The following is a 19,758-nucleotide window of genomic DNA, read 5'->3' on the forward strand; positions in this document are numbered from 1 at the left end:
CAAGGCAGAAATGAATAAACCGAAACGCATTCTACTCAGTAGGCTACTAGTGTAATATATGTATGAGACACGAATTTTTGGCATGTGATTTTAATTATAAATTAATTATGTTCTGTAGTAGCCATCACCAAGTTACACACTTCAAGATATAACAAAATCGTAGAACGTTGCAACACGAACAGCAGAACCCAAAGCGATTGAAGACAGCTCAGAACTTGCACCGTATCAGTCAGCAACGCTGTACTGTTGATTTGAATTCGCTCGAAGGGAGGTGGTGGTGGTGAAGTTCTTCCATGGCCTTTAAGCATGGAATTTGGTGCCGGCTACTATAAATAACATTATAATAAAAGTAAATTATGTACTGCATCCTTGTTTCTAAAATCGCGGCGTTTCGTAACATTCTTGACTTCACGTGTGTGTGTATATGATTATTCACCGCTTTGATATTGGAGCAAAAATTTCCCACCGCAGTAATATGTGTAATGATTCCCCCACCTGGCGGCTCGTGTAACAATCTTAAAACAGTAGAATAACGCACAGCGACGAACTTGATACATTCTGTTTAGAAGAGATGAGAGGCGTAATTGGTTGACTATCTCGTTTCACTCGGGGATGATGGCTGGAGGATAATTATGTGATATCAGATATTCGTGCTGTAATACAAGGTAAGTCCAATTATCATTCATTAACTTCCAGTAGTGCATCTAATAGCAAGAGAACAGATTACAAAATATATCAATCTAATTAAGGCTCAGTTACAGTCAATTTCAAAGTAAATGTTTACAGTTTTCACTACTGCATTTTCTGAGCCTAAAGTTTAACTAAGCATGGAAAAGAAGTTTCTGGTATGATTTGAGTACAGGAAGGAACCGCCTATCTCTGGTGCTATTTCATGGCCGTATAAACCTTGCATCTCGTGTGGAGGAAACGGCACTGTTCAGTTTAAGGAACAAAGTTATGGTAAAACAAATGGGCCTACATATGGTGCATAGGAAATTATTTTTATGTCTATTTATTTGCTTCTTTCATTCTTCAGTTTCTCTCTTTCTACCTGTCGTCCGGCCATTGGCATTGTCTTAATTTCTTCTTTCCTTCCTTGGTTCAATCTTTCTTCCCTTTTCTCAGAATGTGGTGCATTTCGTAGCCAATTTCGTACTTCAAGGTTTGCAAGCTGTATTGTGTCACGGCCATTAATGTTGAGTAAACTTGCACAGAATAGTCTAATCTGCACCTTGCAGGTAGGCGGTTGAGTTATCATGTGATAGATAGTGCAACTGTGGAACTCTGAAGGATCATACAATTGTAAAATATTTTCCTAATTTAACGAAAAGCTGATTTGACATAAACTGAATAGGAAGACAGTAGGATAGATATAAACAATGAAGGAACATAACCTACGAGAAAATGTATATGGGTTGTTTGTCTCTCTGGCATGCACACAACACAAACACACGAATACGTAGCCCTGCGTAAGTACATGTAGAGACACTCATACGCATACACACATGTACAGAAAAGTATTGTATTTTTGTAGTGTTATAGTAACCTAACGACATTAATGCATAGTAAAAATGGTGAATTGTGTAAAATGGCGATCCAAAAATTCTTCTCTTGCCGAAATTTAGAACGTTTATAGTGGAAATGCAATGCGTTTTGTGACTAGAACTGTACCGGCCGGTGGCTTCTTACAGACAATGTGGGAAGACGATGGAAATACGACTTGTGAAATCTCCGCCGTATATGGCATCGGCAGAACCCATGATTCTGTGCGTAACATCGGCAAGTGAAGCTTGTTCATGTTTAAATTATGCATCTTTATCATTACTTGTGTCATTTGGTTTTACCCACACTTGATGAAACAAATACTTAGTAAATGGGGCTTAAAGCAAGCAGATAACTTCCTCAAAATTAAAGACTTAAACTGTAGTAATGAAAACTGTATGAAATTTATTTTGTACTGCCGATTTTATTTATTCGTTTAGGACCTTTTGTACATATTGACAAGACAATTCGTAAAGTACACACGAGTGTTTTGTCATTCTCGTCTGCATGTACGCGAAAATAACAAGACTAATTTCGATTAAGGTTAGTAAAATAGACCTACATAAATCTCTGCTGATCTATTTTAAATATGTTTATATTTTGAAATATCCGTCAGATTTTCTTGAACTTAAATTACGGTATGTTGTTATGCTTGTGTTAGTTTAACTGAACTTTGACGTTTATTGCGTTTAGTCCTTCATGCATGGCACTTCAGTTTACGAGTATTAAAATGTGTACATTTAATTCGTTTTAAGGCCCATTTTATTTCAAGTTATGGGCGTGTCTCTCTGACACCTTAAAAAAACTTCCTGAAATTTAATTTGTTCACAAAACACGCATGTTGCAGCTTGTACAATATTTGTACGAAGCTCACTGATTTTCTGGCGAATCACCGGTACAGATTGATCGAGAAGTCACATGATTCATAATACTAATAAAATATTTATTGATGGTTGCAAATCAATAGAATTCGATTGGACCAAGAAACATATCACTGTTTACTATACAAGAGCCCACGCAGGCCACGTCATGTTGTAACCTGCTCTCGCCAGACCGTAAGTTGTCTTGCAATCTTCTTCTTTATTACGCCGTCTCCTTTACAGGAGGTTGGCGACATATTATGAACAGGATCCTGGGACCTGTTCATATATGTTTTTTAGGCAGGTGATACAGAAGTAGTTTGCCATTGCCTTCTTCTGTGTGTATGGAGTAATTGTTGGGATGCCACGGAGAAACCGGGGAAGCCTAGACCACGGACTTGCCTAACACAAGTTATCGAACCCGGGACCCCAGGATTACAAGGCCAGCGTTCTAACTTCTAGCCCACCGTGGCGGTTGTCTTCCGATAGTCTAAGTGTAATTAGGCCTATGTCCTTTTCACGAGTGCAATGAGTGTTCATTGTCTGACGCTACCTGGCATTTAGTTCTTACTTAACATGCCAGAATGAATTCAGGGATACATTTCCCGATTCTCTGGTGCGAAATAAAATTATTACGTTTTCACTGCTTTTGAAATTCTCTGAATTTCAGAGGTCGACTTATACTACTTTTCTGCATCAGATTTCAGAAATTCATTTAATTATCTTTAATTATATTTGTTGAGCTTCACCTGTGTCTTTAAAACGGTAATCCAAACCCTGTCATTGTTTTAATAAGTTCTGCGAATAACATTGATGCTTGAAACTATGTAAGTCTAAGTTAGTCGGTACCAGGGTAAAGTGGTGTTCAAAAAGTCCAGAAAACAATTTCACAGAATTGTCACAGATCAGGTTTATTGATTTAAAAAAAATGTACAAATATAATTATGCAATTTACATATTTAATTACGGATGGGGTAATATGTTTGCAAAATTACAGTTAATATGACATTGGCCGTAATGTAGCAACGAAATTTTTTCTGTAAGTTTTGGACTTCATCCCTTTACCCTGAGTGATTGTAGCATTGAGTGATCTGTTCTGCGCAAGATTTCCACCACACTACGACGTTATGTATAAACTTAACACTTTATTTAAAAGTTTTATTTTAAAAAAATACCTGTTTGTATGTCTTCACGACATAATTTTTGTTGGAAAAACACTATCCGTCCGGCTATACACGATGTACGCGTTAGGTGGGAGAGGAGAGAGGGTATAGCTCATACTCATTCTTAACCTCGACGCTAGATGCGGTTGAGTGGTCAGCGTCACGCCCTGGCCGCACTTAACCCCCTGGGAAACGACCTCGGTACCATTTGACAAGAGGCTGGGTGGGCCCCAGAGCCTGTCTGGACGCAGAGGCTAGAGGAAAAATCCTCTGCCCCTGCACGCATTAATGATTTCAATTGTTGGTAGGTGGAGGTAGAGTTTGTTCCACTGATCTCACAACCGAATAAATTTGAGTGAGATTTCCTGCAACGAGTATGAAGATGGCTCTTTTCTGGTATGTTTCACCATGTGATCTGGTAACAAGAAGACAGCCATCTCCTAATTAAATCTGAACTTGGGGAGATTTAAAGTTCTCAGGGCTCCTAGTATGAAGATATCTGTATTCTGAGATGTTGCGTCGTGTAATATCGTAGACGTTTATAGACGTTACGGAAGTGCTTTCTGACTCCACAATTTTCTCTGATGATTGAGGCAGCAAACAACTTGAAACGTTGGTATCCTTCTACCAGACTACACGATGCAACATCTCTGAAGACAGCCATCTTAACATTCGCCGCCGTGAAAACCTGAAATCCAACGACTTTATGATGCATCTTAGGAAAGTATGTGATGAGGATGAGAACGAATGGAAATGGCTCTGGAGTGAATCCAGTGTTGGTCTTTGATGTTACCGATATGGAGCCATGCAGTTGATACCAGGCAGTTAGCATCTTGGTTCACTCACTGACATGAATGTTTGGCTTTATTATGACAGCTGACTGGCGTCGTTATAGTTTTACCTGAATTTTTCTTATACAACCCGTCATGTCTGGACATACTGCAGGGCATTTGCAGTTACACTCAGAAATAATAAATGAAATAGCGATTTGAAGAGTTTCATCCCACAGAATATGGGATGTGTCTAAAACTTATATAAAAATGTTAACATGCATGCACTTAATCACAATTTGAGGTGTTTTTCTGGTTATATTCTACTTTTAAAAGAGCGGAAATATGTACAAATGTTTATTAATGTTTTGCATACTTCGTTGGAAGTGATGTAGCCTGCATTTTCTGCAGATACAAACTTACTGTTGCTAATCTCATTTTCAGTCTGGGAAAATGCGTAGACTCATAAAATGTTGATGATAATTGCCTTCTGGGATGTTACGCCGTGTAATCTGATAGAATGTTACTGGCGTTTAAGAGGTGTTTACTGCCTCCATCATCAGGGCGATAAGTAGGCAGTAAGAACCCTCGAAACGCCGGTGAACTTCTAGTAGAATATACGACTCACCATTTTAGCAGACGCTTATCTTCTGCTCGTCGCCGTGAGAACTTGAGATCCCGCCTCGTAAATTGTTGTTGACAAAGCTTACCTTATAAACAGTAAAAAAATCACTCGCAGAGATTTTCTGTTTCGTTAAATATTGTGAATCATTTAAAATTCCAGTTTTAATCTTAATACATCTTGTTACAAGACGGTTGCTTGGAAGGAGTCTACTATCAGGGTGAGGGACGAACACAGAATAGGGTGCTTAAGAGAATATTAGGCCTAAGAAGGATGAGGTTACAGGAAGCTGAAGAAAACTTCATGATATGAGGCTTCATAATTTATGCTTTTCATCAGATTTTAAGTTAATCAAAGTAAGAGGGATGAGTTGGGCGGGGCATGTAGCGCGCATGGGGAGATGATAATTGCATTCAACATTTTGGTTGGGAAGGCTGAAGGGTACAAACCACTCAGAAAAATTAAGCGTAGGTGGGAATATAATATTAAGTAAATATTAGGGAAATCGTATTGGAGAGTGGAAACTAGATTTTTTTGTTAAGGACGGAGGCCGGTGGCAGGCTGTTGTAAACACGGTATCGAACCTTCAGGTTCTGTAAAAGGCTGAGAATTTCTTCATTAGCTGAGTGTGTTGTCGGCTTTCCAAGGACTCTGTTCCCTGGTGTTAGTTAGCCTGACTGGCTAGCAAACAAACTTCGTGAAACGGACATGACAGTAACTCAGCTGGCAAAGAAATTAGGTGTTTTATGGAACAAGACGGTCTATTACAGCATTCCCGAAGCCCACCGACTCTCAGCCATTCGAACAACTTTGTTAAAAACCTAAGAATGAATCAGTCACTCTGCCAGTGCATCCTGCGTCTTGGACTCGTCACAAATATTGGAGGCGGTGGTGATATCAGGGCCCCTGGTCATCAAATGTATACGACTCGGCCGACCAGGTCTCTCCCCCAGTCGGGGCAGTTCACTAAAAAGTTATTGCCTAAGGTCTTAGTGGAAGGGGCTGATTCATCCCTTGGTCTGATTTAATGTTAGAGGGTCGATACCCGTAGGAAATTACAGAGCAGAGCGAAACTCCGCTCTATACGAGCAGACTTCAAGAAAATTACCGGATCGGACCGGACTGGAAGCACTGGTCATGGACTTCGTTTTATTCATAGAGAAACTCGTTGACGATTACAATTAACTGTTTTAAGCAAATCTTCTGTATCTATCTGCCATCTGCAATTTAAAAGAGAAACTCGCAGTTGACGGCACAGAACAGCTCACTGATTTCACACCCTTATAACGTTTTTGCCTTTCTTGCTTCCTTGTATTTTTCTTCCTTCCGTTAAGACAAGGCTGTGTGCGATTTTTGAACAAAATGTAATCGTACGGAAAGAGCACGACTTAAGACAATATTCTGAAATTGAACACAGGTTTCAGCCGCAGTTTCTTGCAGTGCCTCTAGAGTAGATGATGTGCCTGGTTCAGGTACGGAGGGTCCGAGAAACAGCTTTTAAAAATGTCACGTTTCAGAAAGAGAGGCTGGTTTCGGAATTCTGCTTCTGCACCTGGCTCTTACACAGGCGATTGTCCACCACTGCCTTCTTCTGTTGCAACAAACAACCTCATTTATCTCTGTCACAATAAAGAAAATAACAGTGATTCACCTTGCCCAATTCATCATATCTGCTTAACTCGTGTCTTAGTCTTACTCAGTCGTTCCAAATGGTTGTAAACCATGTTGGTGACTGGAAGACACTATGTTGCTTGCTCACTCATTTCCATATATATATATATATATATATATATATATATAATAGTCCTTTCCTAACGAAGATGTAACTAAGACGTTACACATTATAAATTTTAATTTTCCAAATTTTAACTATTTTACCCCACCCGAAAGTTTGAATCTGATGTGGGCCTTATTCTTGTTAAAGACGTTCATCAGAAATGGCTTATTACTAAATACTGCATGTAACGTTGAATAATACTGCATTTCTCTTATGGTTCTGTTTGTGACTTTCGTTCAGTTTTAAAAATAAACAGTGATTGTTTCCGTAAACATCATTAACCGACTGACCTTTTTAACGGAGATATGGTACACTTTGTTGAAAGTAGGAGCTGACATTTAAAGTGCGATTTAAATGAGAAGGATCAATTATCTTAATAATCAGGCATACGTCTCCAAATTTTAATGTCTTTTGAAACCACCAGATAAGTCTTTATGAAACTCAGTGTGAAGGTCAAATCGCTAATTGTCACCCTAACGCTATTTTCATAATGTGATCGCTTAAAGTAATTTTGTGTGTTTGCTTCACAATTGGATTTTTTTAAATACAGCAATACAATTTCTCAGGCTTTACCCTACGATCTTTAAAAACGTCATATATGATTCAAGATTTCCACGGCTTTAAAGAATTAGATTGTGGTCATTTGTGAAATTGTTTTTGGTCTCTTTGAAAACAAAAACTTATCGCGACGTTACCATACCAGAAGTCGGCACCCTATTAATAGAAATCAATGTATTGTTTATTGACATGTTTATAATCTTTGACCATTTATAACGCAGTTGTTAAAAATATATTTTCATACTTAAAAGGAAAGTGAGAACAAAATGCTGATGAAAACATTTGGATAAAGAAGGAGGAAGAAGAGAAGGACGGAGAACATTAAAAAAGGAGCTCCATAATTGTTGACTTATAAACAAATTATTTTACGTAGTTTGTAAAAATGTTTACAATCTATCTTCGTACAAAATTTCGTACTCTCGTCTCCAGTGGTGGATAAGTTATCATTATCGAACTGAAATCGAATCTTGCACAACTATCATGTTGCATTTCACAAAAGAATTAACTCAACAAAAATTGTTTACTTTTCAAACATCTGTTACCATGTATCATTTTATGATCCTGTGTTACGTTCTGCTAGTCTCGCTCTCACCTTACATTTTCGGTGCGTCCGCTTTATCGTGTTCACTAATTGTAGTGTAGTAAATTTTCGAGGTTGAAGTGGTATCTAGTGGTATAGCGTTTATACCAAATATTATTAAATCGCTCAACTGGCTCACAAATTGATAGAAAGGACATACACACACAGGACGGCGATCTCGTAAGCGTATGTTTTACCCTTACGCGAAAAAGTGGATTAAGGAAAATAATAAATTCTTTGTTAATGTCTCGTCACCAGACCGCACGGCAAAATAATAACATAAAGACAGCTGATAGACCTAGGCTTGAAAATATTTGCTGCTGAAATGTTAATACAAGCCTGTGCATTTAATTTTATTCATTATTTAAGATTATCTTAAACATTATCCCGTTCTCATTTCATACTCAGAATAATAGTCTTGGAATAAAGATGATTAGCTATTTGTATTTTATAACGTAATTGTTTTCAAAATAAAAGGAGAAGTTGGAAAAAAATTCTTCCGTACATATCTTCAACTAGCTTGAAACATGGCTATAAGGCTAGCTAACAAAGGGAAGCATAAAGGTAGACACACACTCAAAATGTAGGCTATAAGTGGTACAAGACCACACTACTTAGGTCTGCCGAGTCTTCTCCCCATACCCGATTCTTCTCCTTACACCCTTGGGGGAGCAATTTTATGATGGCGAGGGCTCCATTTATTGCAAAGGAGTGCAGGGAGTTTTTTCTACCCCTCTCATCCGTGGCACGACTTCAGAAGTTCATATTCGTGCTGCAGAAGGGACAGCCTCTTTTCCATTTGGGGTAAAGGTGACTGGAGCGTGAAGTTTGCCATTCACTACTACATGTATGAAACGTCTGATTTTAAACCAGCACGCCTGCTTTTTGTCTGGGAGTAATTGGTTCAATTATCGGGCTAGACGGAGGCTGGATATTCATATTCGTCGCTCTTATTAAGTTCCTATAGGCAAATTTCGGTGAAGTACCTTAAAATAGGACACGGACTCTTCGTTCCAAGTCTGCAGAATATTGACGTCACCAACAACTTGAAGATGGCTGTCCTCTGGGTTGTTGCGCCGTGTAGTCCGGTAGAAGTTTGCCGACGTTTCAGAGGTCCATCCATGCTGCCTCCATCATCACGGCGCAAAAAACCCAGAAGACAGCCATCTTAAGACTCACCGCCATGAAAACTTCAAATGCTACTCAAACAAGTTATTTTTATTACAGTTGCAGTAATTTAGCAAGTTTCGTAAGGGGCATGCTGCTATGAAACAGTTGTGATCAGTGCTGAGAAACACAAAGTTTGACTTCATATGGGAGCCACACGGGGAATTCCTTCAGTTTTCGGCATGAGCGTGAGGCTAAGGACTCGTCACCGTGAAGAAGGCAACATATCTAAAATGTCATGAAATGTCTCGAACTTTGGCGGATTAGTTATGTAGACTAAGCAGCGATAGGAATGTTCTGTCTTTGTACTCTTTTCGTAATATTTTTAGGCTGATTAAATTTAGGACGATAAAATGGGCACTATATGAGAAATGCACACAGAATTTCAATAAGAAATCTCAAAGAATATGTTACGTGAGTTGCCTCAGCATATATGGGAGGATAATATTAAAACGTATTATCGATATCTCGAGTATTCAGGTGGTGACTGATTAGAATTGACTCAAGTTAGGTTCCAGTAGTGGGCTTTATGAACACGGTCATTTTACTTAAAAAGAGCCAGTGCTGCAACCTGCAATATTCATGGATGCTCCCCCAACCAATGCCCCATTCTACTAGCCTACAGTCCTACTTCATACCACAACTCTTATGTGCTGTTACTTCTAATGACGTCACGCAGAACATCGTCCAAGGTCCCTCTCTTCTAAACCTGTTCGTCGCTCAGCTTGCCAAAAAATTCTCTGATTTAACGCTTCTAAGTCATGTGGGCAACTTTCACTCAGCGTCGCAGCTGGGCATTTAAATTCGAAAACCGTTGCAGCGATTGCGCATAGCGGAAATGCCATGCATCGGCACAGTCACCATATAACCTTTGAAGCTTCTGCAATTTGAGGTTCTCACGGCGGTGATGATGTCGATTATGGTATTCTGGGTTGTGACTCTGTGTAGTCTTGTAGGTCGTTAGCAACGTTCCAGAGGAAAGTATCGTTTGCATTTTCAGGGTAGATGATAGCACGGTAGAAGACAGGCAATTTGTTTCTCTGAAAATATGATAACCATCTACAAGACTTCCTGCAGCCCTCTTCGGCCCAAATCTCTAACTGGACATTTCGTTTTCAAATACTTCTAATTTATTTGTGTTCTTTCAAAAAGGCGAGAAACCACGTTTTATAACCATAAAAACTAAACTACATCAAGGATCTGAGTCCTTCTTGAGAAACTAGTGAAATGATTGTTTCTTATAGGCGTGTTAACTCACTATTTAATGGCATAGGCCTACTTACAGATTTAAATTAATTTTCTGTTTTATTACGAAATTATTTCGCTTTTAAATAACTAGAGGAGGTAGATAACTCATGAAATGAAGTGTTGAAAAATATTCTCTCAGGAACGTAACCCTTTCTTTTAACATTGGTCGTATGAGAAAATAAACTTCGATTTGCGCTTTACGCGATGTTTACAAGGACCGTAACTACCACCGAAATGAATGACCAGCCACTTCTACCTGGTGTTCCTCCTAACCAAACTCTCCTTTTTGTCTCCCGGGCCGTTAAAGACGTGACTCCACTGTCGGGCGGTTTTAAATAATGCGGGGTTTGAAATCAATATTTACTCTGTTCGGAAGACTTTTTCGAGTGTATGTTAACTGTGGGATGGATAATAGGAATACCTGATCCCACCGCCAGAACAACAAACACACACCCTCTGGATCAAAGCAGCGACCTCAAAGGCGGCAACCCGCAGATGTGTTGCGTTGTTCACCAGGCATACTGCGGTGCCGTCGCTTTATCAACTGCAGTGGTCAGTAAGATAAATGAGTACCCCGTTCGAATTTTGGATTATCGGCTGTAATGTGTGGAGTGTATAGTGACTGTCTTCAGCGTCTGCAGCCAAATGTTGGCACACTACTGTACCGAAAGAGGACAAGAACGCCTGCTTCAAATTGTCTGTTCACTGTTCAATCAATAAATTAAATTATTTATTTACTTCTGATCACCATTGCAACTACGTCGTGTAACTTCTGTAGTTGATGTTAAAGTAAAGTAAAGTTTGTCCCACTATACGCCATGTAGGCGTTTGGGGTGAGTGGAGGTATAGCTCCTCTCTTCCTTGACCTCGGCACTAGATGGGGGTGAGTGGTCAGCATCACGCCCCGGCCGACTTTACCCCCGGGAAAGGATTCCGGTACCCATTGTAGAGGAGGCTGGGTGGGCCCCAGAGCCGGTCTGGACGCAGAGGCTAGAGGAAAAATCCTCTGCCCCCGTCGGGGATCGAACCCCGGCCGTCCAGCCCGTAGCTAGTCACTATACTGACTGAGCTATCCCGGCTCATCTGTAGTTGATGTTACTTCGTAAAAATACCGAAGAAGCAACTAAGGAAGGTGACGTCTTTATAATTTTTCTTTCTTCCTAGTTGGTCATCGTGGGATTGCAATTAGTCAGTTACCGTCGTGGACTTTGTGTAATTTTGTTATTCTTTTTCAGCACTTCGAGAATTAGTGATTGAGAACAGTCTGAATGTTCCACGGTTCAGTTCTAAGTGCGAGGCGAATAACAATATAGTGTTAACGAATGAATGAATCAAACATGAAAAGAATGGTTAAATGAATTGATACTGAGCCTAATTAAAACGCAATTTGGCTTCTTCTTCGTTTCTGAAAGTTGTGGTGGAAGGTGGATTGTGGTTTCTTGTGAATGTGGAGATATATTTCGGCCACAGTAGGAGTCCTCATTATGATAGACGAATGCAGTAAATATTGATTTGTGCGAAAAGTGTCAGAACGTAGATTTGTGTAATGTAAAACATACGAAGCGTTGCCGTATAAAAGACATTACCCGTACTGAAGCAAATTTTTCTTAACTGTAAGTCGCAGCATTGTGATTAATACGCCACCGCCTTCGTATTTGGTAGGCCCCGAATTCTCTTCTTAGTGCGAAGGCCGGCTGTAATGACAGACGATTTTTCACAGTTATTTCAGGCAAGTCTTAACATGGGCAAGACATTTAGAATTCATCACAGTATGACATGTGCGGTTGATTAAACATCGTTAAATAAACTGCAAATAAACGGACTTCTTAATATTCTTATAATTTAGTCCCTGCAGCTTTAGATCAAGACAGACACATGGAACTTCTCTTTCTTTGTCCCCTTCAGACCGGTCAGTGAGTTTCATGTGGACTGAAGGTTTTCTGAACAATACTGGCATGGAAAAGCAAACATAAGCAACAGGATCTGACGGTTATTTTGTTCTTTTTCTTCATCCCTTTCTTTTCTACATCCTCTTCTCCACCATCCTTTCTTTCTTTATCTTTCACCTTACTTTCTTCTTCCCTTTCCTCCTCTCCTTTCTTCAGTGGCTTGGACCGCACAGGGTCTAAAAGGATTGAAAAGGAGAAAAGCATTAAGCGATTAGCTTCATCGCTTGTACTCCTTGTCTGAGAGTGGAATAAGCAGGACATTTGGCGGTGAAATGAAACCCACATTGACACAAACGGTCTGGGCAGACTAGGATTTGAGATTTTCACGGCGGTGTGTCTGAAGATGGCTGTCTTCTGGATTGTTGCGCCGTGTAGTCTGGTAGAAGTTTACTGATATTTATGAGGTCCTCGCTGCCTCCATCAACAAGGCGATCTACCAGACTACATGGCGCTGCAACCCAGAAGACAGCCAGCCACCTTCTTCGGTCTGAGCGGGGTTTTAATACGCGGGCGGTCAGATAACGCCACTTGAACATTGCGTCGTGCGATGCTAACTGACCTACAGATCTAAAGGAAAGCGACAACTACATATGTGACAGACTTAGCTCTTTTCTTGTACAATGTAACTCTTTCTGCTAGACGGACTAAAGATTGGTTTGTGATATTTAAATTTCTTACGGCTCTGAAGATGTCGATATTGGTCTTCTGGGTTGTAGCATTGTGAGGACTTGTAGGTAGATACCATCTTTTCGGAGGAACAGGATTCTTACCTATAAGTTTCGAAGAAACTTACTGTCTCCATCTTTATGGCTGAAGATGGTACAGATATATTCTTCGACTATTTAACGATGTTCTTCAAATTATAGAAATATATCAAGAAGTTGTATTATATGCTGTGAGTTAGGAAGATGATTAATTATCTGTATCAATTCAGTTTGTCGTTGATAAAATGGAAATGGAAGACGATTATCTTTGACTCTTTCTGTATTCCCACACATATCCACCCCACGAGGAATGTAGTAGCTCTGACCACACCCTCGGTCTGAAGTTAAGGGCTCCTCCGAACCGACACTTGGCTGGTCTCAGAGGAAAGGTTGTTTAATTTTGTTAGAGGAAATGTGTAAAGGGCCAGTAGTGGGTGTCTGTGAACACGGTGTTGAATTCATGGGTTTTGTAAAGCACGCAGAATTTCTTGATGAGTTAAATGACTATCAGCTTTTTAAGAAAATCTCGGCTCCTTAGTTGCTTAGTGATGGAATATCGTGAATAGCTAGCGTAGCTGAGCCGAGACCTCTAACTAACTAACTGGCTGGCTGGCTGGCCGACTAATTAAGTAAATGATGTAAAAGATACAGAGATATGTGTGAAAATGCAATGTAATCCTACAAAGTATACCTAGGTCACTGAAACTATCTTTTATCTTGAGCACTTCAATCGCAGGTTTGTATGTTCGTCTTGTTATCATCACGCTAATGTTGGGCGAAGAATGAAAATTATTATACGTTTTTCTCCATGCTCCAGTTTCATCTTTCTTAGGTCAGACATCCTCGTCAACTAAATTGACCTTGAACTGAAAAATCAATTGTGAGTCATTTCGGAACCTCAAAAGAGCAATGTTGTTGCTGGGATGAAAGCAGAAGTATTAATTAATCAACCTCGCGAGACGGTCAGTTCTATAATGCTGTGACCATGTGGCGTAGAGCACGTGTAGAGAGGAAGAGGTCGGGGCGATTGATCAAGAAGCAACCAATCACTGGTCCGAGGGACCCGCTCCGCCCCCAAAAGTGCACTCCCCCCTCTTTGAAAACATGCGTGTCTGCTGGTAGCCGTCGAAACTGTTAGTCTAGCTGCAGCTGTCATGCGATGCAGGGCGCGGGACGTCGTGTCCGGATATTCCAGTAGTGGAGTGTCTAGTGGCGAGTGACCGAGTGTCGGCATGGCCTGGAGTCGTGGCGCTCCGCTGCTACTCCGCGCCCTTCCTATTGCTCTGGTGCTCAACACGACCGCGGCGACGTCCAGCTGGTGGTGAGTCCTCTTGGGTTCGCTGTTGATAATCCGATAATGCGTCGCTTTACTACAGTCCGACGGACTATGTTCAAGTTCACAGAATTTCTAAAGCATTGATTACAGACTCTATCAGTCGAATGGGGCAAACGAAACTATGTTGATAAACATCCAGTGTTGTATGCTGAGAAACTATCAGTTTATGTGTTGTTGATAACTTCAGACTGATTTGTTGAGAAGTATTAATACCATGTCGCAGTTTGATTTTTGTTGATTAGTTCATACAGTTTTGTAGAGTACAGCCTAAATATCAGCCTGCATTATTTGGCTGATAAACTCGAACTTTTTATTGGTATATTTTGTTTCAGTCAAATTGGGCAAATTAACTGATTGCTTTTTTAATAAACCTGCGTACATTGTTTCTCTAAAAGACAGTTTGTACAGCTTTCTGCAGTTACCGAAGAGTCTGCTGTATTGTTGATAAACGAATCTAGACTGGGTGGGTTAATCAACCTGCATAAAGTAAGCCTATATGTCGTATCCCGGTAGTGTGTGCTAATGAGAATATACAATTTTTGCAGTTCCCAATGTCGTCTAGTCTCTTGCGTTGGTAAACGAATAATCTATGGTTTATTGTTTTATTCACAAATGAAACACTGCTGGAACCTTCATGTCTTGTAGTTAGATGGAGACAATTGATCTTTTCCTGCAATTTTCTGAAATTCGGAATGTAATCCGGTTTTTTTGTCAATAAGATTGTGTATGTTGCTACAGATGGACAACGAACAATTTCCCGAATTATCTTCATTGACCAGAATTTTATGTTTCCAAAAACAGACTAGGCACGTACCTTTTCTGGTTTGGAGTAGTAAACTTTAACAATGGTTTGAAGAGGAATTTGTCGTCCAGGAGCGGAGAGTTCATGGAAATCGTGTTAGCTCGGCTAACACTCTGAAGAAGTTTTCTTTTTGGGATGTATATGTCCAATTCCCGAAAATTTCACCACTCATGCCTCGGGATTTGAAATCATCCGACGCCTGTATAACGTTTGTTATCTGACTGACTCGTTTATTAATTGACCAAATGCGGCATTTGATGTAATCCAAACGTCCATTATCATATTCATGAGAAACCGCCAACTGGGTCCTATTTTTGGCCAATGGAATACAGCCCACTCTTCCACAACCTGTTTATTTAAGATTCGCTTTTATATTGCACGCCTATATTTTTATCTCCCAAGTGATCTCTTGCAACGTGTTCCATGCCCTGCCCATTTCATCTTTGATTTATCCTAATAATATGTAATTGAATATAAAAAATATTATACCGTTTCCTTGAAATGGTCTATTCTCCTCATAATTCTGTTTTAAATACTTTCAATATTTTTTTTGTTTTGAAAAGAACGACCGATTTCCGCATTAATAGAATAAAACAGGTAAATTATGGTTTTGTATATTTAGGTTTTTAGATAGGCGACCGAATGTCAGCGAGCGTTCCATACATTTAGCCTGTTCGTACATTAATAATGCTTGTTTATTCAAACATAAATATGTAGTTTAACGTCTTTTAAGCCAAACGAGATATTTTCTCATGTGAACACACTGCTCGGCAACCTCCCATTAAGTGCAGTTCGCCCCCTCGGGATTGTTTTGGTAAATGAAGACGTGTTTTAAAGACAGAATGAAGTGTTTCCTGTAAACACTTTGGCACATTGAACGCTTTGGTTACACTGATTTCTAACCGTATCGCACCGTGACTTGGTGAGCAATTCAAGGTTGCACAGATGATCAATAAATTCGATTTCAGAAGCAGAAAGTTTATCACCTTGATCAAAAAATTCTTCCATTGAAATCATTTGATTAGTCAAAATTATTGATTTAAGATACCGTATTTTAAATATGATTTAAAGAAAGTGGCAGTCCAATTACAAAAATTGTCTGGGGCAGCTAAAGAGATTTAACTCATAACAATGAAGAAACACAAGTCGTGTGAGGGTTCTTTCAGTGCCGTTGTCATGCCTGAAGTTCCACACACGTATCAGTGACCGAAACATGATGGTATTTAATATTTCAGAAGGAAATCATTATTTAAAACAGATACAGGGATTTGAATGCGATTGGATTTAAATGAGGGATTCTCATCCTCTTCCAGATCTAAACCCACATTCACCCTTGCTTATCGTCTCGTGGGCTACAAGGTTATGCACGAAAAAAGAAAATTATTGAATGATCACGGCAGTTTATTAAAAATGCTACTAACTTAGTAGAGAAATAATTTTCTTTAAGAAATTCAGTCATTTACGAGACAGTTGACACCGCCTTTGCTTCAGTAATATTTCATTATTAGGTTTAATTTCTGTTGTTGATTGTACGGCTGTGAAGAATCACGAAGAAAGTCGAAATAATTCAATTCAATTCAATTCAATTCTTTATTATTTGTGTGCTGTATCAACAGCCTGGTGGCCAATTACAGATACAGCACAGAGATAAACTCACAAACACAGTAAAACATAAAAGGTAAAACAAGCAATATATAAAATACATTGATACGGAAAGTACACAAAAAATTACTACTAACTACATTAGGATATTTGTAAAATAACATGAATCAATTAAGTAAATTATGCTATTATAGAATATGATTAAGTGTGACAATTTTCGTCTCGAATATGTCCAAATCCCTGCAGACAACATTAGCAGCTGATGCGCATCTAGCAGAAGGACTGTTTTTGAACAAGGGGCTAAAACTGAACATAGAAAAATCTCTCAGATTCCGAGCGGAGTCGCTCGCTTATAATAGATATATAATTTTGTGGTGCTTTTGAGACATTTATTTTGACATTTCAATTACTTGTGCATAGAGTATGTCTATAGGTATTTTGAGCATCAGAATCAAGTATTATACCAAGTCGTTAACCTACTATATGATGCAAAACTTCTTATAGAATGTTAATTATATTTATAAGTACTTATATCAGCAAGAAGACATAGTAAGAGACCAGTTTGCAATAATTTGACACTATTGTGTTTCTTCTTTGAGATTCAGTAAAATATTTTCGGAGTATGATGGAGACAGCGTGTCTCTGAAGCGTTGGACTACGATTCCATTTAGACGCGGCTTGTCATCCGAGAAGATTTTATTGTATGTAGTCGCCGCGAAAGCCTCAAGTCTTATATAATTATTTGAGATTGCTACTGTTGTATATAATATAGCCAGCTTAATAATGGATACTGCATGACTCAGTCTTGGTGATATGTTGAATCACCTCATAGTGGAAAGTTCTTTCTAGTCATCGTCGTCATCATTATCAAAGAGCAGGCCACTTGTTGTCCCGTTCTGACCTCATTCGTTCAAAATTGTCTTTAAATATTCAACCTCTGTTTCTTAATCTATGTGGTATGTGATTTCTTTGTATTCTGTCAACATATTAAATCCAAATGGTTTGATATTTTAACATTTTATTTAATATAGGTTATGTTAACATATCTTTGTTTCTTTTACAGTGCATCCAAATGTAGGCCTGTTTAGCTGTGATTCTCATTAATTTAATTTCTGTGGCTGTCTTTTGCTTCCAATGCCCAGATTTTACTCATGTATAAAAGTTTCGGAAAATCTGTGGTATTTTACATTTGTATTTCTGGACACATGATGGATTGGAAATTGTATTTACATTGTCCGCAAGTTTTAAAAAGTTTAAAATTGTAACATATGTATTTTTTCTCCTTCATTATTTCATCGAGCTTTCGAGGTAATTGAAAGTTCTTGGCTTGTATTATTTTATCGTCGGTGTTTTGCTTGCTATGGGGTTCTCGCTCACAGAGTGCCGTAATTTTTATGTTCATTTTACCCAATTGTATTATTCTCCTTTACGAAGTTGCTGGTGAGTGACGTAATTATAATTGTACCAGTCAACAAGGTTTCGGTAACGTGACTGAAAACTAGCTTCTGACTTTAGTTCTCACATGCTTAATGAAAATTGGTACTTAAATGTATCACGTCACAGTTTACAAAAATTAATAGTAAAGTAGGATAACGTTGTTCATATAAGGGCGGAGATAACTTTATATATATAATGAATTTAGAGTCAGAATAAAATGTTCTTTTCACTTTTTAAACTTTCTGGTTGCTTTTATTATATTTGTTAATCATATTGTGAGATTGTAGTGTTCTTTCGTCGATTCCAAGTACATGTTTCTTCATCTGTCTGTATTTTTCTAAGTGTTTCGTTATGTTTTCAAACGAATTGTGACTCCTGAGATGTTTTAATAGCGATTATAAGTTTAATCTAGATTAATTAATGTTCATATTTCATGCTGTGTGAAAGTAACATCATATTATTTTTAATAAAATACAAATTATGTGATAACAGAAAACTGTGCGTGTTACAAAACCTTTACTGTCATTTTCATGATACACGATTTAGTAAAAATAAACAGCTTGATTGCGTCCAACTTATCTACAAAAGGTAACCTTTGTTGTCGAGTGTTATCATTAAAGTGGGCAGCTTTTTAAGACAGCGAACTTAAATTTACAAATAAATTGGTCCAAACTGAAACTGAAGAACCAAAAGTGGCCGGTGTCGTTCTATTGCACTCGGAGGTCCATTTTGGAATTTTGCATGGAAAATCAGTTATTACAGACGAAGGTTGATATGTACTTTAAAACAGGCCACGACAGCTTCTTCTCGCATTCTCTTCTTAAATTCCAATACCTACCGTGTATAATGAGACACTGATGATCCCAAGATGATGATACAGCGTCATACAATTGCCAGGCTGATCACAGAAAGGAAATTAAGTACCACACTGATGTAAGTGCGTAGTGAATGATCACAGTCAGATGCGTCGGTCTGACAAGGGGAAGAGAGACGTGTGCGCATACAAAGAAGAAAACGCGAGGTTTGACTGTGCTTTGAACAGAACCTAATTATTAAGGGCACAGTTCAGCGTATTGTTGCTCTGGACGTTTCCAGCGTAAAACCAAGCATAACAAATTTTCAGAGAAATATTGGTGTGTATTTTGTTCTAGAATCATTAGTTTATAATTAAGAAGACTACATGAAGATGGCTGTCTTCTGGGTTGTTGCGTCGTTTAGTTTGGTAGAAGTTTTCCGACGTTTTAGAGGTCCATGCTGCCTCCATCATCAGGGCGATCTAAAGAGGCTATTTGAACTCAAACTGTAGCCTGTTGATGTATTATAATTTGTCGGGCCGTCCTGCCCACCTGTGGGAAATAAAAGCCGTGGATTTTATGCCGCATAGCAAGAAGTTTTGGGGAAAAGAATGGTGCCATTTTTCCTTTTAATATTTCAATCTGGCAAGCGTAACATAAATTATTAAGTTAATCATTATATAGGGGAAGGTGATACAATTTCGATAATTTTCTTATTTTTGGTCTCGAGGTTATAAAACAGTTGTTTTAAAAATAATGTATTTGTATTTTGAAATAAGGTGTTAGTAAACAAGAATTTGGCAGGCTGTCTCTAACTTGAAATAAATAAAAAACAGTTCGAGAAAAT

The 19,758-nt window shown here is 38.7% G+C and overlaps 1 protein-coding gene across 3 annotated transcripts in view; it reads left to right on the forward strand.

Annotated features, from left to right (window-relative positions):
• The first annotated feature begins 568 nt into the window (after nt 1-568).
• LOC110832362 (protein Wnt-4) overlaps nt 569-19,758 on the forward strand; it is a 104,696-nt gene continuing 85,506 nt past the window's right edge. For 2 of the 3 annotated variants that reach the window (XM_022069276.2, XM_022069277.2), the window contains exon 1: nt 14,063-14,261. In XM_022069276.2, coding sequence (XP_021924968.1) covers nt 14,173-14,261 — 89 coding nt within the window. In that variant the 5' untranslated portion in view covers nt 14,063-14,172. Of the gene's footprint in view, nt 666-14,062; nt 14,262-19,758 lie in introns of those variants that run through there. The other variant, XM_022069278.2, reaches the window with a different exon arrangement.

This window comes from Zootermopsis nevadensis, unplaced genomic scaffold, assembly GCF_977971745.1.
Source record: "Zootermopsis nevadensis isolate Lab colony 2312 unplaced genomic scaffold, Znev_1.0 Znev_ptg000006l, whole genome shotgun sequence".
NCBI classification, from domain to species: domain Eukaryota; kingdom Metazoa; phylum Arthropoda; class Insecta; order Blattodea; family Termopsidae; genus Zootermopsis; species Zootermopsis nevadensis.